Source organism: Pleurodeles waltl, chromosome 6 (genome assembly GCF_031143425.1).
Source record: "Pleurodeles waltl isolate 20211129_DDA chromosome 6, aPleWal1.hap1.20221129, whole genome shotgun sequence".
Classification (NCBI taxonomy): domain Eukaryota; kingdom Metazoa; phylum Chordata; class Amphibia; order Caudata; family Salamandridae; genus Pleurodeles; species Pleurodeles waltl.
Window position 1 is genome coordinate 138,611,521 of NC_090445.1, and position 27,490 is coordinate 138,639,010.

Sequence of the window (27,490 nt, forward strand, 5' to 3'; positions counted from 1 at the left end):
AAAGGAGTACCTTCCTGTTTGTGCCCAACACTATTTAACCTCTATGTTGCCTCCCTGGCTCATGTTGTAAGACCCTGCAGTGTGGAAATTGTGTCATGCGCAGATGACATTCAGCTGCTTATTTCCCCTGGGCCAGATAGGGCAGAAAATCAATTTAAACATTGCATGAGAGAAATCCAAAGTTGGATGATTACTAATGGTCTCAAGCTTAACAGCGATAAATCCGAGAGGTACTGTTTGGCAAGGCACATGAACTTTGGTCACCTGATTGGTGGCCCTCCGATCTTGGATGTACCCCCGCTTCCAAAGCAGGCGGTGAGAAATTTAGGGGTCAAATTCGACCGGGATTTGTCTGTGAGAGATCATGTCATTGCTACATGTGGCTCTTGCTTTGCCACATTGAAACTGTTAAAAAAAAGTCTTCCCTTAGCTACCATCCACCTCCAGAAAACCCTGGTCCAGACGCCGATAACCAGTCGCCTGGATTATGACAATGCAGGGGTGGCTGCAGCTAATGTCACCTTGCTGGCTAAATTACAGGTTGTTCAAAATAATGTTGCCAGACTGATTTGAAACCTGTCAGCCCGGTCAGTCCTTTCCCCTGTTTTAAAAGCACTGCACTGGTTGCCTATAAAAAAACGAGCAACTTTCAAACTTTACTGTTTGACAGACAAGGCCTTGTATCAGGCCCAGCCTGTTTATCTGCATCAAAAATTGAAGATTTGTATCTGCCTCTCAGATAGCTGAGATCTTCTAGCAAAGCTCTTCTGCAGATCCCCCGTATGCGTACCATCACATTTGGTGGCACAGCTATCTCTTACTTAGCCCCCACCATTTGGAATGCTCGCTCTCTTCACATTTGCACCTGCTTCAATTTTAGGAACTTTAAGAAATTGCTGGAAATATGGCTGTTCTGTTCGGTTTTTCTTCTGCCCATACAGCGCAGTGCCGAGATACTCCTACCGGAGTGAGTGGTGCGCAATATCAAGTATATGTAGACCATAGAACACACACACACATATGTACTTTCCCCAATGTTTGTGGGACTGGAGTTAAAATAATAAATTTCCTAATTTTTGGGGTTGGTATAAGGTTAAAATATTAAACATCTCCTTCCCTCAAATATATGAATGTTTCCCAATCTTTATGTGACTGGAGTTAGAATAGTAAATCTGGCCCCAGCACAACCAACATTCCCCAAACGTATGTCCTTTCCCATATGTTTGTGGGATTGGAGTTAAAAGAGGAAATCTCAGCTCCGTATGTATGCTCTTCACCTGGTGATTGTTGGATTGGAGTTAGAATAGTAAGCCTTTCCCTATCCCCAATTATATGAGCTCTTTCCAATGTTTGTGATACTGTATTAGAATACTTAATCTGACTCACCAGACGTTCCAAATATAAGCACTTTTGTCAATGTGTGTAAGCCTGGTGTTAGAATGGTAACTTTGACCCCCTAAAAGTGCTTTCCAGTGTTTATGGGACCAGGATGAGCATAGATTATGATATTTATTAAACAATCTAACAAGAGGTTAGCTATTCAATATTTGTTTTTATGTATATGCATTTATTTTTAAATGTTGTAGCTATTACCAATTAGGTATGTCTGTATTGTCTGTGATTTTTTACAAAATAACTTGATTACATTTGTTTTTGTTAATTTTAATATAGTGTAAATTATTCTAAAATAATTAATGTAAATTCAAACTTATTACAAACATTTGTAGTAATTTTCTACCATTTAAAAAAAATATATATATATATATATATATATATATATTTATGTTAAATGTTAGGATTGAAAATAAATTTTCAATATTTTATCTATATATACTTTTATGGGTTTCATTAAGTCTACTGCTAATTTTAAATTACTGTATTGTAGTCAATAGTTTTGCAGTGTATAATCTGGTAGGAGAAATTTTTAAATGTACCATATATTTTACTGTCAATATGTTTGCAGGATGCACTTTTGTCACTTTGATTTAGGTATAGAGAGACATTGATATTTTAACTATATATATAAATTTAAATATTTTGTTGGCTATTTTTATTGTTGGCAGTACCTCAACTGCGACCCTCACAAAAGGCAAGTTACATTTCAGATGCACTGCAAAGGGGGCTAGTGGTAAAGCTGGTTGTTTCATTTGCTATGATATACCTCTAATCCACTCAGTAATTCTAGTTATTAACTGTGACACTTCTTTTGTACCTTCTGCTGCGAATGTCTAAAGAGGCCCCATAACTAGCGTTTTGTATTGACTCTGCTCAATAATGTTAGAGTAGACCCCAGAGGTACAGACATTAAGCAGCCCCAGGCTTCATTTGGTAGACAAGATGAGCGAGGACATGGGGAGTCTGATATGCAGCCCCAGTGCACCATTTCCGAATATACTTTCACAAATCTAGCCTTAATTGGTGAAACACTAGGCCTCTAAGCTGTTTATGTGTATTAAGCAGCCTCATGCCACCTTCTGAAACAACAAAAGCCTCACTGGGATGCAAAGGTTAAATACTCAAACATAGGCACCCGTCATAAAACAACAGCCCCTTAACATGTGGGAAACATCAGGGTTGAGGCACTGATCATTCTTCAGGTCACATTTTGAACGCTGAAATGCAAGGTCGTAAAGAGGTTTCGATGCATTTATTGTGATCTAGGTGGTTATTGTCGAAAGCCTGTAGAATGCATATCATATGTACCTAGGAGACATATTCCACTTGACAAAGGCGCTGCCCTTGTCACAGTAAACATACCCATCACAGACCCAAAATCCTGAATGTGGGAGGGTTGACAGCCTTCTTTTTCCATCTATGGGGGAGGTAGTGGGTTACAGCTCAGACACCCTCGTGGAAATGGACAATACTGGACAATCCCATCTTTAAAGAGAACTTTTCCTTTACAACAAGGCTTGACCTGAACATATTAACATCAGCACAGCACTCACTGTCTGTTCTGTGGATCCAGGCAGCAGAAGCTTACTGTACCCAGGGGGTAGTGTCGGCGGAAAAACACCCTATGGGAAATAAACAAGGAAACATGAGTCAGACACATGTATATAATAATAATATATATATTTCGAGACCAGCAGGAATGCATTGCACCACAGAGGGATCTGGCAACGGATACAAACTTGATTTCATCAATAGACTAAAGAAAAGATAAACTAAGGCACAAGGTCTGCAGCGTTCAGCTTCTGTTCACACAAGGAGTCAGTAGCAGGTATGCAGTAACAGTGAGGTACAGCTTACGAAAAGAGCCAAATTACATAAACAGTCACTAGAGGCGATGGGTGATGACTGAGCGGACACTGCGAGCCCGTAGCAGAGGTAAAATTATAATGGGACACCGGGGATCTCTTAAACAGCCCTGAAGTCGAGCAAGTGCATAGACAAGATTAACTGAAAGGCACAGGGCTATAACTATGGTCCCAAAAGTGCTAAACCGGCCCTCACCCTGTGCCGTAGTTACAAAGTGGTGCAATAGTACCACTGTGCCGCTTTGTAAACCCTTGTGCCACATTATACCTGCACCAGGTATAATGTATGCAAAGGAGGCGTTCCCCCGCATGGAGGCCCAAAAAATGGCGCAGTGACATTTACAAGATTTCACTGCGCCATTCTAGTGTCATTTTTTATTGCCTGCTTCGGGCAGGCATTAAACTGAAGCTAGTGTTATATCGTATGGGCCTCCCTGAGCTTTGCTGGACAAGCACCAAAAGTTTTGGCTCTAGTCCAGCACAGCGCCACAATAGCATCAAAAATGTTGAGCCTATTTTGCTAACGTGTGCCATTGTGCACTGTATTGTAAATACAGTGTTACCATGGTGTCTTTAGGGGGGCACAGGGAGAAGTAAAGAAACTGGTGCATTGGAGCCAATGCACCAGTTCCTTGTAACTATGTCCCAAAAGGACTAGTAAAGTTACGCTTAGGGCCAGATTTACAAGAAAGTGGCGCATTAGCTCCGATGCGTTTCTTTACATGCGCCCCCCTACCGCCACCTAATGACACCGTGGTAGCGCCGTATTTACAATACGGCGCACCATGGCACACATTAGGAAAAAAGTGTCATAATTGATGACGCTATTGTGGTACTTTGCAGGATAAGTGGCATAAATAATGCCGCTAATCCTGCAAAGTAAAGCGAGTCCATTGAAAGTAATGGGCATGTCATTTTAATGCCTGCTCTGAGCAGGCACTAAAAACCACACTAAAAATGGTGCAATGAAATGTTGTAAATTTCACTGCGCCATCTTTACAGGCCTCCTGCTGCCAGAACGCCCCCTTGCCTACATTATGCCTGGTGCAGCCATAATGTAGCGCAAGGGGTCGCAAAGTGGCGCAATGCAAGCACTGCACCACTTTGTAAATGTGGCGAAAGAGAATGGCCTCCTTAACAGCACATTCATGTAAAAAACAATGATGCTAGTGTGGTGATAAGAGGTGCGAGAGCCTTGTAAATCTGGCCATTACACACTTAGGAATGCTCAGGGACTATGTGGGATGGGGAAGGGTCGTGATAGGACTACTTGCCAACTAGTTCCATGTTCATGGTGCTGCCAGAGCTAGATTTTTAGCCAACAGAACTCTGCATGCTTTGATGTTTAATCCATACTTGCAATGTTAAAAAATAAACTACAATCTGTAGAATGTAACATATTGATCAACAAACAACCAGGACTGTCAGAATGACTGACACACCGCATGATGCTTTGGAAAGGTCAATAAACTAGTGCATGCAGCTGGTGATACTTCTGAGTACCTATCAAGCTTCACGATTAGCTTGCCTGTGAGAAGGTCACCTAGAAATAGGCATTGGACAGGTAAGGATATGCAGCCTTTATTCTGGCATTTCGAGATATGATGTGGGAGTGGGCTGTAGCTCAAATGAGCTCCTGCTCTCAGTTTGCAGCAATGTCAGGGATCACAGATAATAGCAATGGCTGCTGCTTTGGACATACCAAGTTGATTCTTTGCCTCTAAACCAAGGGGGGCATACCCTATTTACCGAATCCTCAAAGGTGTAAGGAAACTTGAAGGGCCACCCTGGAAAGTATATGGAGGGGCCAGGGTACTGTGCTGAGGGGCTCCCCTAAAGCTCAGACTCCCCCCCTCACCACAGGGGCTGCGGGAGTCTTTGTTATGCTACTGCGTATCATGTGGATTTTTGTGCATTAAACACCAAAATTAGCATACTATTCCACACAAACCCATAATAGGCCCTATTTATCACACCTGATAAATATCGTACACCGTAGTATCGTTATCAGGTGCGATAGCGCCTATACTCGTAACCAGGTCCTTAGGGGTAGAATTATGAAAAATGGTACTGCACTTAGTGCAGCGCCACTTTTCTTGTGCACCTTAGCGCCCCCCTCACACCACCATGTGTGCTCCCTATTTAAAATACAATGCACCATGGTGGTAGTCAGGGGGACTAGCGTCATACTTTTTGACACTAGTCCGGCGCTTTCAGGATTAACGTAAAAAATGATGAAGCTAATCCTGCAAAGCACCCAGAGGCCCATTGAACACAGCTTTTAGGAGGTGTTAAAAATGCCGATAAAAATGACGCAAAGAAATCTCTTAGATTTCTTTGTGCCATTTTTTCGGCCCCCCTAGTGCCAGAACGCACCCCTTGCATACATTATGACTGGCCCAGGCATATTGTGTCGCAAGGGGTTACAAAGTGGCACAATGTAAGCATTGTGCCACTTTGTAAATATGGCGCTGCGTTTTTGCCTTCCAATGCCACCTTAGCGTCAAAATAATGATGCTAAGGTGGTGTTGGAATGGCGCCAGGTGCACATAAATCTGGCCTTGGTCTTTTTGACTACATTGAACTTGCACATCTGGGGTAAACTTTTCTGTGCTGAAGAGGTGCAAACAGATTGGTGAGTTTGGGTGGAAGCACAAGGAAGCTCGAGCTGGCCCATTAACTTCACTATGAACGAAACTCTGCAGCAGCCCCCAAAGCTCGGGTCATGGTTGAACTATTACCAGTGTAACACTGCCATCCAGTGGTCTTGTGGTGTATTTCCAATTTGCCTCTCATAAGGCATTTTCACTACAAGGTACGCGCGGTACAAATGTGGTCGGGTGCTGAAAAACGCTTCGGAAAAAACATAACTGACGCGGGGCCACGTAAACTACTCATTCAGCAACTTTGTTTAATATAATTGCCACTAAAATAATTACTTACTGCATGGTAAGTCACTGTTATTTAATCATGTTGATTTCCTGACAAAGTACAAATAATGTGTGATGTTATAATACGTATTTTAGGTAACTGTTTACTGTGCAATTGCATGGATGTGCTTTTACTACACCTTAAAAAAGCCTAGTTTACAAATAACTCCGATGGAGTTTTTAAAAGCCCCACCTCCATACCCCCGAGGTGGTACCGCTCCTAGTCTTCCATCTACTAAGCTAGGGGTATATTTACTAATATTTTACGCCGTGTTTGTGTCAAACAAGTGACGCAAATCGACACAAAATATGTTTTACCTATTTACTTTCCAGTGCAAAACCCTGTTTTGCGATGAAAAGTACCCTAAAAGTAACAAAAAGCACTGCTTTGTGTTGCGTAGCGCAAAGGGGGCATTATGTGGTTGGTATATGGGCGTTCCCAGGCAACCACCCATGCTTTTTGATGCTAAACCCCATCAACTAACATTGGTAGACAGGGTTTAGTGCCAAAAATTAACACCACTGAAAAACAGCTGTTAAAAGGAGAAATGTTTTCCTTTCTCCGTTCTTTTCCGACTTTGCATGTGTGCTGCACTATGCAGCACACATACAGCGCAGGAAAAGCTTTAAAGTGTGTCTACGCACACTATTTTGAACTGGAACAATACCCTTCCAGTACAAACCCTATGCTAATCTCATGCACACACCCTAGCACTATGGCACTAAGGGGTGTGCGTGGGTCTCGGCAGCTAAAATCAGCGCAGGCGCTAGGGAGAGGGGAGAGACATATTTCTGTAAATATGGCACTCTCCTGCTCCCTCCTGCCGCATTGCAGCGCAGATTTGTTTAACTGCTGCACTGTGTAGGAATCTAGTAAATCTGGGACCTAGAGTGTTTTGGGAGTTCTAGTCTTAAGTCACGCAACGTAAAGTGTATTACCAGATTTCACTTTTTTGTAAATAAAAAGAAAAAAACACAATACCCACATAGAAACGCCCATACTTAGAAACTGGATTTTTCATTGAGAAATGAAGAATCACTGTTTTGTGCCAATGTGTGGTGGGAATAACAGGGGAGGGAATGTGGAGTAACAGCCAGAGTGGCCAACTGAGGAGATAGGTACGAGTCTCGGCATCGGCTCAACATCCTGTGATTCTGGGCCAATCACTTAGGGGCATGTGTACGAGCTCTTTGAGCTGCCTTTGCGTCACTTTTTGGGACACAGCAGTGCAAACCTTGAACTCATATCTATGAAGCAAGGCAGCACCTTAGGATGGCCAAACCAACATGCGCACTTACATCTCTCCACCTGAGCTGTGCTGTACAGCTGGGTGGAGAACAAGCACAGGCTCCTAGGCCCTGTCTGAGCACCAAAGCAGCCCGCTCAGACAAATCCTGGGCACTTCGGTCATGCTGGGTATTACCACCATGACAGTAGCCTCTGGTAGGGCAGTATGGGAGCCTGTTCTTGGACTGCCAGGACTCGAGAGGAGCACATGAGTATCAAGAGGACTGGCAGGCAAGTTCGATTTTAATTATTTTTCACTGTGCTGCGCCCTTCCCTGCGCGAAGCCACCACTTTTCTTTCCCAGCAGCTGCCTCTGCATTCCATGGGCATTGTGGTGGGTGTTCCCACGCAACACCCATGGATTTTGATGCATCACAAATTTACAAGACCTTGTAGGTGCAACAAGGAGTAATATCTTCATTTCTCCTCAATTTTTCCTCTATCTATGTGTGCTGCAGAAGTGTAGGAAGATGCCCCTTCCTGCACAAAAACAATCCTGCCTACAACACAGACGCCCCTGCACCATGGTGCAAGAGTGCTGCACTGGCTCTAGGCTGCTACACCGGTGCCAGTGCAGTGGGAAAGGACAGGAATGGTCCATATGCCAAGATAACATGAATTCCTGCCCTTTCCCTTTGATGCAGGGCAGCGCAGCAATGTGACCTGCTGTGCTGCCCTGTGCCAAAAGCCTATAAATATGGTCCTTCATGTTTCCTCGCCTAAAAAGAATACAAAAAATTAAATGTACCCTTGTGTAATGTAACCGTTGTTCATGTAACTGCTCCAATTCTTCGGTTATAGTTATAGAAACTGCCCGAAGAAAACCCATATTCTGTAAATTGGGCCCCTGTGTGCCCAAGTCGTCTCCGTCAATGCCCTGCTGGTATGCTCGGGCCCAGCCAGAGGCATAACAAAAGCTATTGCAGTGCAGGCGGATGCCCGATCTCCAGGGGGCCCCCTCAACACAGTATCCCGCCCTGAGTGTTCCTGACTGAGTTCGGAGGAGGGTCCTCCATGTACCATGCAGAGGTGGTAGGGCTCAAGTTTAATTATGCCACTGGGCCCAGCAGGCACCAGTCAATTCCAGTTGTCTCATGGCAGAGGAACCATGTCATGAGAGAGTTCTCCCCAATGTAATATTACTAGCGGTAGGACGATACTATTTCAATCATAAAGGCTAAAGGGGGGGAGATTCCATTATTACAAGAATTTAGAACTTTTGAGGTTCTTTCTTATGGAACTTAGTATTTTATGCATTCTCGTGCACATTTTAAATGATTCAGGACTCACCATTATTGACTTCATATTTTTGACAGATGATGCTTTGGTTTGAGTTTTATGAAAGAGGACCCAAAAATGTAGTTGCAATAGAGATCCCATCCATAAATAAATAAAAACATAATATATTTCAGGATGAAAGTGTGCATGTTGCAGAGTGAAAATCGTGGAGCAGGAGTGAAGCTAGAGAAGTAGGACAGTTGATGTAAACACTGAGTAAGACTGAAGGTCTCCATGTATTTATCACTGCCTATTCCAAATGCTTCTGAACTTGTTTCTCCATGTCTGTTGCCTGCTGGTTGTTTTATTGCAGCCACATGTTTCTACAACGTCAACAGACATTTAAGCCCCTACTTGTAGAGTCAATCACTTTTATCTCTTATTTATAAAGTTTTCAGAGGTTCTTGCCCCTTTTTACCAATTAATGTTGTCACCCACTTACTTTCTCTGTACGTCGGTCAGCGTTATCCCTTGCTCTGTGGCTTTGAAGTGGACGATGGTCGGTATGGGCAGTGGCTCCATCTTTAAGGTGGTGGAGACAGCTTTCTGTATGGCCAGGCTGCCCGTCAGGGTCTCCGTGCAGACAGAGGTCAGGTATAAAACATTGCAGGCTGCAAGCAGAAACCAATGAGAAGAAACCCATCAAGCTTCGAAGTCTCCCTTTAGTCAACCAGGAGCCAGAGTAGTAAAATCTGCTGATCTACATGCAAAGGGCTAGTCAAAATGAGGGGTCAGATCAGTCAACACCAGAAATTAAACTGATCCTGATCGAACCCAAAGCCAACAAGCCTTTTAGGGACATTAGCCTTAGGCCATCCAGTTCACTCTGATCACCTGCCAAAACGTTAAAACTAACTTCAGTCTTTTCTATAGGAGTAAATCCTAAGGTCTTATTGGTGCCATGTTTCATAAACAATAGAGGAAGATATAAATCTCTTGTTAGCACCTGGTGTCCTATCCCTGCCATGTCTTGCTATGTCTTCTCCTTCCTCTGGCTCTCTCACCAAGATGCAGCACATCTACCCCGCTGAGGTTCTTCTGCAGCCCCTGACACACCCCGCCATGCCGAGTCCCAGAAATGTGTGAGATCTGGACCCTCTACTCACCCGCCACTCTTTTCAGCTCATGTACTGAGGATTCTGGGGAGGATTCAGGACTGCTTTCACCTTCACAAAAATCTGTGTAGACAACGTGTAAAAAAGGCAACTGGATTAGGGTATTTCTGGAGAGACTGGGTCAGATGAACAGGTCAATATTCCTAGGGCTTGGACACTTACCCTTTGTGGGGATGGACAGTTTGCAGGGCAAGGACAGAGGCATCATGGCATGCTGGTACACCAATGCAGACAGGCTCCCTAGGACAAGAAATGACGTTACACTATGGCAATCAGTGGCACTATATGATGTTATGATGGTTTGGCAGGATGCTTCTATGCTCAAGATATCTATATCACTGCTTTCATTCTGCCTACAGGTGGGTACTGAGAGCACATAGGACTCCTTGCATCATTTATTCTATCAATGTGTCTGCCAGCTGCAACACTGGACAATACATCAAGTCGCCAGCTTTGTTTTCCTCTCCTCTACAATTCTACCCTTGTATCTTCCGCTGGCCTTGTCAAAAACTCGTATTTATGTTGATGAATTCAATCACAAAAAAGTTTTGCAAGAATATTTTTGCACTTAAATCGCTGTTGTAAGAATTCACATCCACAGAGAAAGTGTTGCTGCGTTTACACAACGTCTTGTCATGTAAAGTATGTAAACTTAGCAACCTTCACAGGTGAAATTTGTATGTGTTGCCCTACCATATGTTGTCTTTTTGGTGGTTTAAAGTGACATTGTTGACTACAGAACAACATGCAATTGAATGTGAAGAAACCCCTTCATCTGTGCACCTGATTAAGATATATTGGCAAACATATCAGAAATCCCAAAAAAATAATTCAGCAAACATACAGCAGCAACTGATGAAAATGTAATCATGGCCTAGGTCTAGGACAGGCATCTAAATTATATCATCATCTTAGGGGCCTCGGTGTAGCACAAGCCTCTATGTATTTTCACCTACAAGGCCTGGGTCTAGGACAAGCCTTGAATTAATTTTGCCTACATGGTTTGTGTCTAAGACAAGCCCCTAAGTAATTTCACTTATATGGCACGGGTCTAGGACAAGCCTCTATGCATTTCCACCTACATGACCTGGGTCTAGGGTAACCTCCTAAGTAATTTCACCTGCATGGCCTGGGTCTAGGACAAGACTCTGAGCAATTTCATCTACATGACGTGGGTCTAGGATAAGCCCCTAAGTAGTTTCACCTACATGACCTGGGTCTAGGACAAGCTCCTAAGCAGTTACACATACATGACCTGGGTCTAGGACAAGCCTCTAAGCAATTTCATCTACAGGGCCTGGGGCTAGGATAAGCCCCTAAGTAATTTCACCTACAAAGCCTGGGTCTAGGACACCATCCTAAGCAATTTCACATACATGACCTGGGTCTAGGACAAGCCTCTAAGTAATTTCACCTACAAAGCCTGGGTCTAGGACACCATCCTAAGCAATTTCACATACATGACCTGGGTCTAGGACAAGCCTCTAAGTAATTTAACCTACATGGCCTGGGTCTAGGACAAGCCTCTAAGTAATTTAACCTACATGGCGTGGGTCTAGCACAAGCCTCTAAGCATTTTCACGTACATGGCTCAAGTCTTAGACGAGTTTCTAAGTACTTTCAACTACATGGCTTGAGCCTAGGACAAGCCTCTAAGTATTTTCACCTACATGGCCTGGGTCTAGGACAAGCCTCTAAGCGCTGTCACCTACATGGCCTGGGTCTAGGACAAGCCTCTAAGCCTGTTAATGTGCATGGTCTGGGTCTAGGAGAAGCCTCTATGTAATTTCACCTTCACGGCCTGGGTCTAGGACGAGCTTCTAAATAATTTCAACAAGAAATGTGAGGGATCTATTTAACATGTGAGGGATCTATTTAAAGTCTGAAATCCCAAGTACCACCGATCCACAGACACACTCTTGCCATATGGGAGATGAATTACTAACAAGCATTCGAGAAAAGCCTTATGGTTGAGTTAGGCTTTGTCTTCAGCATAAACTAATAGTGGTACAGACAGAGCTCTGCCATGTAATGACCATCCTCTCACCGAAATAGGGCTCCTCGGAGGCGCCTTTCAGGTGCACACCTTTTGGCGACGACTCAATCAGAAAATGCCGGATGTGGTCACTGGACTCCTCGCCTTTAGGAACAAAATAATCATGTCAGATAACTGTGTGTGGTGATAATATTTGAAATTTGTGCAGAACATCATTGTTGACCTCTACTGTTACTTAACAGACACTAGAAAGAAAATATAATTAAGGAAAATGAACTTGCTATGCAGCCTAGTACCTGATTTGTTGTTTGTTGCTGCGGGCAGCAGTGGAACCCTCATGGCCAATCCAAAGGAGCCCCGGTAGGATGTGCTGTCACGGATGATAAAAGCACCTGGTTCCTTGTTTGTCAAGAGCTCCACGACTGCAAGGCAATAGTGATCAGTGTCATAAATAAATAGGGCCTTCGGAAATGGAGGGCATCTCAGGAGCCTTGCCCTATGCCCACACATTGTGGGAGCCAGCTCTCCTGTTATAACATGCTTTAAGTAATAAAACAGAAGTCCTGGCCTGTTCTTTCTTAATGCAGCTGAAGCAGAAACACTACAAGGTAGCACCAAGTACTGAATTTGTCTTCCCCTTGAATATATATCTTTCTAATTGCCAGCTGTCTCTTGGATCACAAACCTTAGAGAGTACAGCATTCATTTAGGACATTCTCATAACTCACTCCTCATCCCTACTTCTCACCCCTATTTCTCATACATCATCCCTACTTCTCATCCATTACCCTTACTTCTCTTCTTTAGTTCTCTTCCATCATCCCTACTTCTCATCCATCTTCCCTAATTCTCATCCCTATTTCTCATGCATCATCCTCACTTATCTTACATCATCCCTACTTCTCATCCATTATTCCTACGTCTCTTCCATCACCTCTATTTCTCATCCCTGCTTCTCATCCCTACCTCTCATCCATCATCCATACATCTCATCCATCTTCCCTACTTCTTATACATCATCCATACTTCTCATCCCTGCTTCTCATCCCTACTTCTCATCCACCATCCCTAATTTTCACCCATCATCCATGCTTCCCATTCCTCATCTCTGCTTCTCATCCCCTATTTCTCATCCATTACCCCTACTTCTCATCCATCATCCCCACTTCTCATCCCTTCTTCTCATTCATAATCCCTACTTCTCACCCATCTTCCTTACTTCTTATCCCTACTTCTGATCCATCACCCCTATTTCTCACCCTTATTTCTCATTCATCATCCCTACTTCTCATCCATCATCCTTACTTCACATTCAGCATCCCTACTTTTCATCCCTACTTCTCATCCATCATTCAATCCCTACTTCTCAGTCCTCATCCTTCAAGTATACTAATACACTTTTAATGCTGTGAAACACACCTTCTCACCGATTGGTCCAACCACTGAAAAATCAGCCTTCTCATTGGCTGGTTAAGGACCAAGGAGAGAAAATACAGCTGGTATTTGCTTCCAATGAATCCCACATTTCATTTTATTTAAGTAAGTACTTTTCTTTTAACACAGGCCTCTGTGGAAAGCTCTTTCACTTAGGGGAAGAGAAGATGCCTCACTGCCTGGGCACTAAATCCACACTTGGATACAGAGCTATAAATTGCATCAACCTTTTCTGGTTTCAGTTTCATATGCAACATCTCTGTCCAGGCCTTGCTCTCTCTAGTTTCCTAGATAACTGAAGCCCAGTACCTAAATCCTGCATGCTGCAAGAAAATAACAAAATGCAGCTCTCAGAGCTAAAGGCAGCTTCAGACTAAAACATTTTCTTTGATATAAATAAAACTGAAACCAGAAAAGGTTTCTGATTAATGTATTACCCTGTCTCCAAGAGTTGATTTTGAACATTTTCTTTGTTACAGTATTAAACTCAAACCAAACAAGATTTCTGATGACCTGTGCATCCCTGTCTCCAAGTGCGGATATGTGGCCCAAGCTGGAAGGCCTTTTTCTTCCCCAAACCATCAGAGCTTTCTGCATAGGCCTGCGTAAATAGAAAAGCACTTAAATAAAATGCTGTACAGCCTTGATTTACTGGAATCAAACTGCAAAGTGTGCAATCAGAAGGCTGTTTTTCCAGTGGCTAGACCAACAAAATGCAGCCTATTCTCTTAATTCTGATTGGCTGTTGCCAACCAATCAGTGTGAGGTGCGTTTCACAACATTGAAAGTGTGTTGATATGACTAAGAAATGGGGAATGAGAAGAAGGGATGATGGATGAGGTATGAGACGTAGGGATGAGGATAATGAATGAGAAGTAGGGATGATGGATGATTCACAAGAAATATGGATAAGGAATAAGGATGATCAATGATGGATGAGAAGTAGGGATGAGAAGTACTGATGATGGATGATAAGTAAGTGAGATGGATGAGAAGTAGAAGTCAGAAGTAGGGATGGTGGATGAGAAGTAGGGATAGGAAGCAGGGATGAGGGACGAGAAGCAGGGACGAGAAGTGGGATGATGGATGAGAAGTAGGGATGATGGGTAAGAAATAGAGATGAGAAGCAGGGGGTGAGAAATAGGGATGATGGATTGGAAGGAGAGATGATAAATAAGATGTAGGGGTGAGAAGCAGGGATGATAGATGAGAAGTGGAGATGATAGATGAGAAGTAGGCATGATGGATGAGAAGCAGGCATGACATTTAGTGAAGATGGATAAGAAGTAGGTATGAAGGATGCAATGAGGAGTGAGAAATGAGGATGTCCTAAACGGATGCTGTAAGAGAAGCTGCCCAAACGTTTTAGCGCCAAAGCTTCTGACAGGCCTGTAAATAAAACACAGAATATTGGCTCATGTGTAGTGACAGCATACAAGGAATGCCAGAACTAAACGTGTGCACATTTCTGTCCATTCAGCAGCAATTACTTTATTTGGTATTCAACTCATAGCCAGGGTGATCAGATTTTAAAAACAAAAAAACAGGACATTCTGTAAGCATATATGGAGCACTACAATTTTAGATCACAGGGGGAAACAAGAATTATTTAAATGATAGCAATCAGGACAGAGGTAGTGAGGCACCAAGGGCTTTCTGCTAGAGGCTGCTAACACATTTTGCACTAAAAAAAACAAGATCACATCCCTCTTTTAGCATTCAGCCAATCCTCTCTGAAAATGTGAACATGTGCTAAGCTTACTGAAATTTGTAGGGACCACTGGCGGAAACCCACAACTATACCAGCAAAGCTGGGATGCCTAGTAATCCTACATGTTAACTTTTACACTGGAATCATTTTTTTGTGATGGATGCAGATTATTTTTGCCCACGCCATCCACTGATGAGGGGTACTGTCATATGAAAGGACCATTTTGCCATGTGAAAATACCAGACACTTTTATAAACCTTCTGCAAAAGACAGTGACTCAGGAGAAACTCAGGATGAAGGTGGGATCCCGATATGAAAAGGCACGAGCCACACCATACTTTACCTTGCTCACGGTTGAGGTGGGGCTTGAACCAATATTTTGAAGTGTCGGTCACAAACTTCATTGTTGGGTCACCCTTTGATTGAGTATCTGTAACAATCAGAACAGCTCTTAAATTTTTCTGCCTTAAGGAAACCATACATTAAAGGTGCATTGGACCTCTAAATAGAAGGTGAGCAGTGTGGACTTAGCTACGGTGAAACAATAAGATGTCTCTTCTGGAGACAAAGCATCTACATACAGTTTTCCATGTTCTAGTGATAATGTCAATATACTAATTTTTTACTTATTCGAACTTTTTCAAGTGAACTATGAATCCTGTAGTGTTTTTTTCAACTTGGGTATTTATCACACAATGGCAAACCTCTTTACAGAAGAGATATATAGGAGTAGGAAGTAGAAGGCACCAGTAAGACAGAAAACCAGGCTAGAAGGTTCTTTGAATTCAAATCATATTACTTTTTCCAGAGTATAGTGAGCAGAATATAGGAAAACTCTTAAGGAGCAAAAGGTCTCAAGGAAGTCCATCAACACCAATCAAACTTTAGCCTTGGGCCCTTTTCCTCCAGAAAGAGACAGACTTCCACAATGCATCGCTTATCATTTAATGTATATCCATCATGCCGCAGATACAGCAAAATGTTTAAATCATTATACCAAGGCACATTCTTCTAGCAAGGACTACTTTCTCTGGATGACACCAAGGAGGTCATTATGACTTCAGTGGAAGGTTTACACCATTTGCCAAAGTCCCGACGGGCAGGTTGTCAACAGTGCGGATGCCTTCCAGCAGGCCCCATTACTAGTTTCCCGCAGGGTCAGTGGGTGAAAACAGAGTTTCCATCCACTGGCCCAGCGGGAAACGGCCTACTGCATTGTCGCCGGCTTGTAACTGAGCCGACGGCAATGCTGTAGTGCATAGGGTGCAAGAGCACCCGTCGCAAAGATCACTGTCTGCACAGCAGACAGTGAACTTTGCAACGGGACTGGCCGGGGTGGGGGGCCCTGCACCCTGTCTCTGCCAACCTTTACATGGTGGTGCTACTGCCATGTAAATGCTGGCGGAGAGGAGGGGGTTGTAATCCCCAGGGCGGCGCTGCTTGCAGTGCTGCCCTGGTAGATTAGGACCGCCAGGACCGCCAGACCCTCTTGGGCACAACCGCCGCGGTCATAATGTGGTGGTCAGACCGCTGCCAAAGTGGTTGGACCACCACTTTGGCGGAGGTCAGACTACCACCGTGACCATGGCAGTCAACAGACTGCCAGGGTCGTGATAAGGCCCCAAGTATCAGTTATTCCCTCTGAAACACGATCAATGATCACCCACACAATTTTGAGACACAAGCGGTTTGTGAAAGTATGGGGCTTTGCATACAGGAATTGTGGATCGGATTGAAAACTCTGCTCATGAAACATCCGAAATTAAAACTCCACAAAATCACGGATTGTGCCCTAAGTTATAAGTAAAATAAGAATACATCTTATTGTGTGTAAAATATTGGCAGTATATTTAACAGTATATTTGGCTTGCAAAAATGGTATTAAGAAAAAAATCATGCAAAATCTATTTCAGAAACAGCATGGTCTGCAAACCCAATTGGTGTGAAATTCTGCAAGTACAAACATTTTCTGTAAAAGAATTCCACAGCGGAAGTAAAAGAAGATAAACTTTACAATTTCATTAAATGTGGTATTGGAAATAGAACTTGTCATAACCATAGCGGGCACAAAAAAAACAAAAATATCGAATATTTGCATCTAAAAATGTATACGAAAAAATCTTACTGTCTGCGGAGAAGAGCAAGGAGTCTAAAGAGGTCTTGCTTAAGGACCCTATCCCCGAGCTGGAGCTGGAGGAAACTCTCCTCTGGATTGTACTGCGGCTGCTCCTGGACGAGGTAGGGTACCCATCACTGTGCTCCGAACAACCGTTGACCAGCAGAATGGGGATGTCCACGGTGGAGCTGGCGATTGAAGGGGGGCAGCTGCTAGCATGGCCCTTCTTGGAGAGCAGGAGGTTGGTTTTGGGAGGGCAGTTTGGAAGCTGCTGTCCAGAGCCATGTGCTCCATTTGCCTGGTCACTGAAGAAGGTCTTCTGCACTGTCGGGGAGGACATGTATGGGCTATTCAGGTTGGAAAAGGTTCCCACTGTTCCGAAAGGACTTTCTGCAAACCTGCTGGCAGACTGATCGGGGCTATCGCTGAGCAGTGAGTGGGTGCTGTGAAAAAAATGGGACAAAAAAAATATCAAGAAACGAGTAATTGAAACTTTACTGGACTAAAGCCATTTATTGCTCATGCAGTGCTTTCTCCATAAAACACGGGTCGGTGTTTGTTTTGTTTCTGTCATATGTCATTCCTAAATTCATGAAGTAACCAGGAGCAGAGCTGTAGGGAAACTGGGCACTAGGGACTACATGTAGTGAAACACCAACACCAGCCAACATAAAGGAGCCATTCAGTGAATGGCATCACATTGTTTCTCAAAACCCAAGCAGACGTCATCGAAGGACTATTCTGGAATATTTATACTGATAATTATTTAGGAGGCGTGGTCTAGTGGCAAGATTAGACACCTGGGTTCCAATCTCAGCTTTGAAACTTGACTGAAATTCATGTGACTAACAGAAAATCAGTTAATCTAGTTGTGCCTAAAATTTGTGCATATCTGAAATATAAAGCAACTGCAAATATGTGATATGTACTGTAATTTATACAATCACCACTTGATGTACACAGTTTTGTATGGTTTCCAAACTCCCTCATTAATGTACGATCCCCACTTAGGTGTTTACTCAACAAATATAATAATTGTTGGTATTGACGGATTAGGTTAAAGTTTTCCTTTTTACCTGAATGGCCTTTAAGTGTCCAAATAGGTGCTTATAAATAACGCCCTACAAGCTCAATCTTCTCTAGATACAGGTTTTAACATTATCAAACTAAACTCATATTCGGAACAGTACACAGAGCCATGAGGCAATTCTAACGAGCGTTGAGCGCTAGAGAAAGATCAATGACATAGTATTATAATAATCTCATATAGAGTGTACAGACTGGGATTCAGACCTATGGCCATCTGGTCATCTTAGCCTCCTCCAATATCTTCCAGTCAACTGGTCACTAGAGAGACTTCCATTAGTGATGTAGCATAGTTTACATGTATCCACTTAAAACTTAATATACGTGTACACATATCACATTCTGTTTCAGTGCTGACCTTTGGTGATATTTCTCTACAGAATGGAATACATTTCTTCAACATCGGAATGATGAGAGGGCGGACTGGACCTGCTAGGATATGAATCTTTGACTTTCCGATTGTAAAAAGATCTTTTAACCGACTTAGTTATCTACCTCTGCTCTTCTTATTGAGGTGAGTATTATAGCGCTCGCTAAACACTGACCCATCTGTAGGATCCTTGTGATTGAACTGAAGGAAGTATGGAGTAAGTGGAGACCCTATATCAACTTTTCCCCGAAGGGCAAATAGTTTGGTGATAATGAAAGTTGGTTGAAATATTGTTGTTTGTATCAGAACCTAGGGCCAGATGTAGGAAGCCTTTTGCATGTCGCAAACTGCGAAAAACGCAGTTTGCGGCATTCAAAAGGCCAAACGCGATGCTCATCCTCAAATTGCGAGTCGGAACCGACTCGCAATTTGAAGATGCGACTCGCAAGGGGTGTTCCCTTCCTATTTGCGACCGCATCGCCATGCTGAGTTGCTTTGTGACCGCGAATGCGGTCGCAAACCAACACGCAGTTACCACCAGTGTCACACTGGTGGTAGCTCATTCGCAAAAGGGAAGGGGTCCCTATGGGACCCCTTCCCCTTTGTGAATGCCGAAAAAAATATTTTTTCAGAGCAGGCAGTGGTCTTATGGACCACTGCCTACTCTGAAAAAAACAAAAACAAATGGTTTCGGAAGTTTTTTCTTTTTGCAACTCGTTTTCCTTTAAGGAAAACGGGCTGCAAAAAGAAAAAAAAACTGCTTTATTAAAAAAAGCAGCTACAGACATGGAGGTCTGCTGTCTCCAGCAGGCCACCATCCCTGTGAGTGCAGGGACTCGCTATGGGGTCGCCAAATGCGACCCAAATCATTAATATTCATGAGGTCGGTCTTTGCGACCCCATAGCGAGTCACAGAAGGTGTCTGAGACACCTTTCTGCATACAATTTTGCGAGTTGCAAATTGCGAGTCGGTCTGACTCGCAATTTGCAACTCGCAAAATTTCACATTGCTACATCTGGCCCTTAGTTATTAAAATCACTGCATACTCTTTTGACTACAGACCTTATTCTAGAATCTAAAACCTTCAACCAAGAGATGGTTTTACGAACCTGGCAAATCATGTTGGGATTTGAGTTTGAAGAAGAGCTCCCACTAGGCACTCAAGTCGACTCAGTGGTGAAGAATATTTTCCTAACAGGCAGGTATCAGTGGTGCAGTAAACACGGCAGGGATCAGTGGTGCAGTAAACACCGCAGGGATCAGTGGTGCAGTAAACACCGCAGGTAACAGTGGTGCAGTAAACACCGCAGGGATCAGTGGTGCAGTAAATACTAAACACCGCATGGATCAGTGGTGCAGTAAACACGGCAGGTACCAGTGGTGCAGTAAACACAGCAGGTATCAGTGGTGCAGTAAACATACTGGCCAAGTTCCATTTTACCATTTTTTGGAGCCGCTGTACACTCCACTGGTCTAACAGTCTCTATCTAGAGAACTGAGAAATTCTGCCAAGAAACCTCTAAAGCCCAAGGCACAGGGTAAGGCAAGAGAAAGATTTGAGGTAATAAGACCATGCCGCTGATGCTATGAAGCCTTTCCATTGGATCATAATAGGAGAAAGATTAATGAATGAACAAGGAGTTTTATAGAGCACACGGCTGCTCCTAGGAATGGCCCGGTGCTAAAAAATAAGGGTCTCATTTCAAAGGAACTGGCACACTGGTTCCAATGCATCAGTTTTCTTGCGTCGCCCTGTGCCCCCCTAACAACACCATGGTAGCTTTGTATTTATAATACAGCGCACCATGGCACTTGTTAGCACAACTGTGTCAAAATGTTTGATGCAGTTGTGGCGCTTTGCTGGAAAATGTTGATGCTAGTCCAACAAAGCTCTGGGAGGCCTATTTAAGAGCCTAGCATCAGTTTAACTCCTGCCCTGGGCAGGTGTTAAAAAATGATGATATAATGGCACAGTGACATCTTGTAGATTTCACTGCACCTTTTTTGTGCCTCCCTGTGGGGGAAAGCCTCCCTTGCATACATTATACCTAGTGTAGGTATAATGTGGCGCAAGGGTTTACTAACTGGCCCAATGGTGACATCGCGCCAGTTTGTAAATATGGCACAGGTTGGGGGACTGTTTTGCACCACCGTAGTGTAAAAGCAAATTACACTACAGTGGCGCAACAGGCTTAAATGATCGCCTAAAAGTCCTAGGGCTACAATCACTACAAAGCAAATAACCAAATCTGCAGGTTTGTTCTGATTTAAATTTGCACTTAGTTATATAGGGCCAGATCTACAAGAAAGTGGTGCATCGGTCCTGATGTGCCACTTTTCTTGCGCCGCTCCTGCCCCACCTAGAGACACCATGGTTGTGCTGTATTTACATACAGTGTACCATAGTGCTAGTTTCCACAATAGCATCATAATTTATGATGCTATTGTGGTGCATTGCTGGATTAGCACCATAAATGATGGCTCTAGTGTAGCAAAGCACTAGGGAGACCCATAGGTTACTATGGGTCCGCTGAGTAGGCATTATAAATGACAGAAAAAATGTTGCAGTGAAATCTTGTAGTTTCAATGCGTCATATTTGCGGCCTCACTGCATGGGAACGCCTCCCTTGCATATGTTATAACTGGAGCAGGTATAATGTGGTGCAAGGGGTTACAAAGTGGCGCAATGCAATAATTGCGCCACTTTGTAAATATGGTGCTGCGAAATGGCCTCCTTAACGCCATCTTAGCATAAAATAAATGATGCTAGTGAGGAGCGAGGATGCCAAAGGGCCCATAGAGTCTAAAACTTTGCTGTATGGGACCAAAGTGACATTCAGTTAATTGGATAGACAACGGGGTTGTCAGGCGCTGTATGCAATGGGACTACCAAGCACTGTAAACAGTGAGGCTGCCAGGCTGTTTAAACAACGGGACTACAGAGTGCTGTAAACAACATGGCTGCCAGGCGCTGTAAACAACAGGCATGTCAGGCTCTGTAAAAATCAGGGCTGCCAGGCTCTCTTAAAATGACAGGGCTGCCAGGCTCAGTAAACAACAGGGCTGCCAGGCTCAGTAAACAACGCGGCTGTCAGGCTATGTAAACAACGGGGCTGCCAGGCTCTGTAAAATGACGGGGCTACTAGGCTCTGTCAAGATTAGCATAAATGAGAGGACCTAAGCAGATCACCCTTGGTGTTAAGCTATGGAATGCTTTCTAAGGGACCTTAAGACGTGACAAGAGACCACCTCAAAATACTCCTAACCCAAGCCTAGTGCAGAGTGCAGCCACTTCGCAAAAACTCAATATAGATGTGTAATAAAATTGACTCTAAAACGCCGTGGGTACTTGAACTGGAAAGCACATCCATCCTTTGTGCTACAGCTTGGCCTTCTGAGGTGAAGCAGATTTGGGTTGGATGAGTCATCATCCTGTTTTCCTTTATTACTGATAGATTACTCAGTGGCTAGGTATCACTCACCATAAAAGAAGCTTCAGAATGTCATGGCAGTCTGTGTCACCAGATGCCAGACCTAATCATGCTGGGTTTTGGTGTCGGCCAGGGACAAATGGGCCGAGAGTATAAACCTGAGACCAGGAACTAGCAAAAGGAAAATGGGTGTTAAATTATAGTGGCACCAGCTGGATGGGAAGAAGGGCTTGTTAGAGCATGGTGCCGAAGGACAATTATCAGAAGGCTTCTTATACGAGTTCCGCACTTTGTGACACCAACAGTGACACTGTGCAGCCTTCTTCCAGACAACTGTGATACTCTAGACCCAGAAGCAGTGGGGTGCCCATGTAAGGCTCATCTTCTAGCATCACTGATCCATTGGTCTAACAGACCATACACAATATATATATATATATATATATATATATATATATATATATATATATATATATATATATATATATATATATTTCTATGCAAGACAATATTGGAGGGCCATTCAGACAAACAGGGACAATTTCACAAGACGGCAGAGCAAAGCGGGACTGAGTAAAGATGTAAAGGCTAGTAATTTTATTTACTATGAACTTCCTGTTTCATTGAAGGGATTCTGCAGGCATGGGGGGGGGGCGTATTATAACTTCCACACTTCAGGCTGCAGTGACTTGACACCTTTTCTTTATAGTTGACTGTCCATGGTTGCACAGTGCTGGATCTTGCACCCAGAGGGTTCTTTTATTAGTGAACATGACTGTGTCATTGCATGGACAGAATGTCAACATGAGGTTTGGACTTACCTGCCAAGTATATAACTGGTATCGGAACCAGGACTGTTAGACATAATTGAGACACCACTGAATCTGTCATGGTTCCCGGGGATGTGAAGAGGCACTGACGCCCCCTTCTGTCTCAGGGAGAAGAGCAAGGGATGCGGTTGATGCTCCTGCTGATTGGTAGACATGCCTTGTGTTGATGGTTGGCAGCTAGGGGCAGTGCTGTGAGAGGAGGAGGTGTGGCGGGTACTTTGTCGTCTATTGCTGACTTCATGGCTGCCATGAGTGGAACCGTCAGAGAAGATGACTTTGCCATTGGCCGCATAGTTCCCGCCTGAAGTTCCTCGGGACACAAGGATACACTCGTTTCTGGAGGTGATGAACTGTGGGACAGCGGCTGGACTGGCTGGACGCCTACTGGCGGCCTCACACCAGACACGGGCTGACTTCTCACTATCATCATTCACACCTAAAAACAAAACACACTTAAAACAGTGAAATAAATAACAGAAAAAGCTGCCTGCTTAAAAGAAAATATCGAGGATTTGTACTGAAAAATAATTTTTAAAGACTCAATAATTTAGAGAAATGTACTTATCTAAAGATTGTTGTGCAGTACTGCATTGTATGACATAATTCACTTTTTATAGACTCTGGTCAACATGTTGATATCATAGCCTCCTCATGACGCAGGATCACAACTTTGTTAATGCAAAAAAGGCAAAGCTCTTATAAAAGCATTTGATACCTACGAGGTGGCGCTCTAGCCCATACTCACAACATCAGAATCAAGAACGTTAACAGTCTAGAGTCCAGTTAATTTCAAGGTGGGTCTGCAATTGCTCACAACTAATAACCTCCATGATCTACTAATAAGAGGAAGGTTAGAAATAGTCTGGTAGCTGTAAGAGTCAAAATGGGAAAGTGAGACCTCTTTAGACCAGCGGTTGAAGTGCATTAAAAAAAAGTATGGGAACTGTGATGCTGCATGCAATGGGGGCAGGGTCAATGAGTGTGGGGGCTGGGTCAAAGGTGTGGCTTAAAAAAACAAAATAGTGTCCTTCAGATAGCTACATATATAACTTGCGGATTAAATGGAAAAAAAATAAAAAGTTAAGTTAATCAGTGGTATGTGCGCTATTGTGTATTATGAAACCTCTGTTACTTAATGCACTGAGAGGTCTGTGTGTAACTAGAAAGCCAAAGAATTAAATCTTGGTTGGTGCAATGAAGAATTGTGGCTTGTGTGGCCCAGTGTGTGACAGGAAGCACTGAGAAAATGTACGTCATTATGTTAAACTTGCATTACACGCAGGATAAGACAGACTGCTACCAAAATGTGCAAAAAGGTTTCAGATAAAACGATGCCTCCAAAATATAGGTTTGAGTAATACCCAGACTGCAGGTAATGATTTATTTGTATTAAACTGCCCTGAAAAGCACTTACTGCACAGCTCAGCTGGTAACCCCCTTGCACTACCAGTCAAAAAGAATGTGATTCGATCAATTAAACCAGTACCTGCTCCCAAGCCCTCTTTACATTTGCAGATTAACCAGTTGTGCGCATTTGCATTTCTTTAGGCGAGGAGGCACCCTGGCAAGAAGACTGGTTTATTGTTAAGCTGCCTGGCCCTCCCTCATCTTCACAGGACAGGAAACTCCCTGAATGAAACTTAAGCTAAAGCATTTGCACAATCGGAGTTTACCATCCTGGGACTGTTGTCTTTTAATAAGACTTTGGGGAACAGTTTTTCATACATTAAAAAAGTAGGGGCACATAGTGCCCTTCTGATCCCGGCCATTCCGGCCACTGCTTTAGACGGGGTTTCACAACAGTTAATTCATGGATGCTGGGACATCCCCAGCAGTGCTTAATTTGTGCTTGTTGTTATCGGTGCTGAGCACCGGCACTTATTTTTGAGGGCCGGGGCTTATTCTTCGGCCTCAAGCATTTGCTGCGAGCAAAAGACACATATGGGAAAGACGGATGAAGGGAAAAATGAAAAAGTGTGACAAAGGAAGAAAGTAGAAAGCTTCAATTCAAGAGTGAGCAGAAGGGGCAGGGAACGGCTTTAAATGGATTGAAGAGGCCCGTGATGGCTTCAGGATTAGGCTGCCTCAGTATTCGGTGTTCTCACATTTAATTGCAGCAGCCGCATGTTTAAGAGGAGGGCTTTGAGCACCGGCACCTTTTTATTTACAAATTAAGCACTGATCACCAGTGTTTGACTGATAATAAATGCCAGGGCCAGCAAGCCTGCAAGGGCTTTGTAATATTTTGCTGGACAAGACTCCCCATTCAAGAGAGCTTGAGGTCCAATTTAAAGAGCATACACTCACTTGCTCCTCAGTCACTTACGATATTGTTACATTAAATGTTAAGCTATTCTTACCACAGCCCCATGGCTCCTATAGTGAGTTGATTATTGGATAATTGGGCTGTCCAGAATCGTTCATGAACTGGTAGGAGGACTTCAGGGCTTTTCTAAACTGCAGACGGACTTCAACCTACTGGATCGAAGAGGGTAGGGAGTTCCAGAAGGGGACCGACTGAGAGGAGAGCGTAACGCCAACAGATCGCGCTTTGATTCACTAGGGGGTAATAGGCCTGTTAGATTAGTATTTAGAGGTTTAACCTCTGGCTTATCTTGGTGACTTATGGGGAAGACAGACTATAATATCACCATGTGTGTTATTGAACTTGATGTAAATAAGTTTACAAGAGTTCTCAATACCTTCTTCTTCCTTCTAGGGATGACTTACGCAGCTCCAGTTGCACTGCTCTCAGGCTACAGAGTGGTGTTAAAAGAAGCAAAAAGAGCAATTGCGTACCCCATCGCAGACAGATAAATTGTTTCGAATTACAGTAGCGCTGATTGGTGAATCTAGAAACCAGAGGACATTCTTTGTTCTTTGGAGCTAGAAAATACAACTTTCACTGCAAGTGTTATCTGATGGTGGTGATCCAGGTAAGCACCCAGGTGCTTAACAGTACACTCATGAGTGAAGTTACACCAAACATATCTGGCCACGAAAAGGAAGGAAACAATGGTATTATGGCAATTATGTAATTGCAGTGGAATTATAGCAAAGGTACCATGGCAATGGTATAATGACAATGGCATAATAGCAACTGCATAACGCCAATGGTACAATGTCAGCGGAGAAAGACTACCAGGTATAAAACGTCCGTTTTCCACCCATTGAGGGTCATTTATCCACTGAAAAGTCTTCGGGACTGCACCCAAAGTGAAAAAATGAGGCTGGACCATCAACAGGTTGACCCTGCATGATGTGAGCTACTGTTATACTTAATGACCAAATATTTTTCTTCGAAAAGGGTATTGAGACTCCAGGACTGGGGGCTGACGATACATCATTCCACAAGCACTGCTAGATAGAAGGCTTTATCAAATGACTAAGCTATTCTCGACCTTCACATTATTTTTGAAAAAAAAACATTTCTTCAAACTTGGAAGGTTATTGATGAAACCAACATGAGGGCATCTCTATCAGATCATCGATCCCCATCTTCTTTCTACCCATCCTTTATGCATTTTTCAGTTACTTAGTGCTTCAGCAGGTTTTCTCCTGTCACATTCTTGTTGGGAGCATACCAACTCTAGGTAAAACTCATGCTATTGCCGTTGCAGAAATTGCAAAATGCTCAGAGTATACGTAATTATATTTTATCACGCAAAATATTGGTCTTGCATTTTGCGCTATTTGTTAGTGCAAAATGTGTCCTTATTTTGAAACAAGTACTAATTTCCAAAAAAGTAAGTTAAAATCGCCCTTGACACAAACAACAGCAGTTCACAATCAGTTTGCATGCCTTGCTCAGATGCTCCTGCCACAGGATTTTTACATGGTATAATCTCTAACATTTTGCATAACAATCGTAATGTGAAATGCTGGAAATTTTGCGAGATTACGCAGAGTAAATTAAATTTCAAGCGGATTTAGAGGATACTGTTTTGCAGGAACATCCCAAAAACCCGGGTTCTGATGATGTCACCTTCAAGCCTCCTACTCAATGAAAAATATTTTTAAATACAAAAACAAGAGTGTGACTAGCAGCTTGCTTTTATCTGTAACAGAGAATGCCTTCCTATTTAATCAACTGCATATGAACATACAGCATTTTTCTAATTTTCGTCTATGTTTCTTTAACACACAGAAGCCTGCTAGTAACATCATCAGCTCAGGAGCATTTGGGAATCATTTGCTCTCAGTTTCCAAACATAAGGGCATATTTAAGAGCACCTTTGCGCCGCTGTAGTGTAATTGTTTTTTTATGCTGTGGCAGCACTAAAGTGGCTTTTCTGACGCACCATATTTGCAAAGTGTCGCAATGCAACCATTGTAACCCTTTTGTGCAACATTATGCCTGCGCCAGGCATAATGTATGCAAGGAGGGCATTCTGGTGATAGGAGACCCGAAAATATGGTGCCGTGAAATGTAAAAGATTTCACTGTGCCATTTTTTGCGTCATTTTTAACGCCTGCTCAGAGCAAGCATTAAAATGACGCTCCCATAGGAACCTATGGGCCTCCTTGCACTCTGCACTCAAAATGTTTGATGCTAGTGTAGCAAAGCACCACAATAGTGTAAAAAACATTGACGCTATTGTGCTAACGACCGCCATGGTGCACTGTATTATAGACTGCAACCAT

The 27,490-nt window shown here is 43.2% G+C and overlaps 1 protein-coding gene across 1 annotated transcript in view; it reads right to left on the reverse strand.

Annotated features, from left to right (window-relative positions):
- TNS4 (tensin 4) overlaps positions 1-27,490 on the reverse strand; it is a 52,713-nt gene that overhangs the window by 10,206 nt on the left and 15,017 nt on the right. The window contains exons 3-11 of the mRNA XM_069237600.1: positions 22,838-23,282; positions 17,138-17,571; positions 15,356-15,442; positions 12,164-12,289; positions 11,919-12,011; positions 10,034-10,111; positions 9,863-9,934; positions 9,199-9,367; positions 2,949-3,017 (exon numbers count right to left, since the gene is read on the reverse strand). Coding sequence (XP_069093701.1) covers positions 2,949-3,017; positions 9,199-9,367; positions 9,863-9,934; positions 10,034-10,111; positions 11,919-12,011; positions 12,164-12,289; positions 15,356-15,442; positions 17,138-17,571; positions 22,838-23,282 — 1,573 coding nt within the window. The remainder of the gene's footprint in view (positions 1-2,948; positions 3,018-9,198; positions 9,368-9,862; positions 9,935-10,033; positions 10,112-11,918; positions 12,012-12,163; positions 12,290-15,355; positions 15,443-17,137; positions 17,572-22,837; positions 23,283-27,490) is intronic.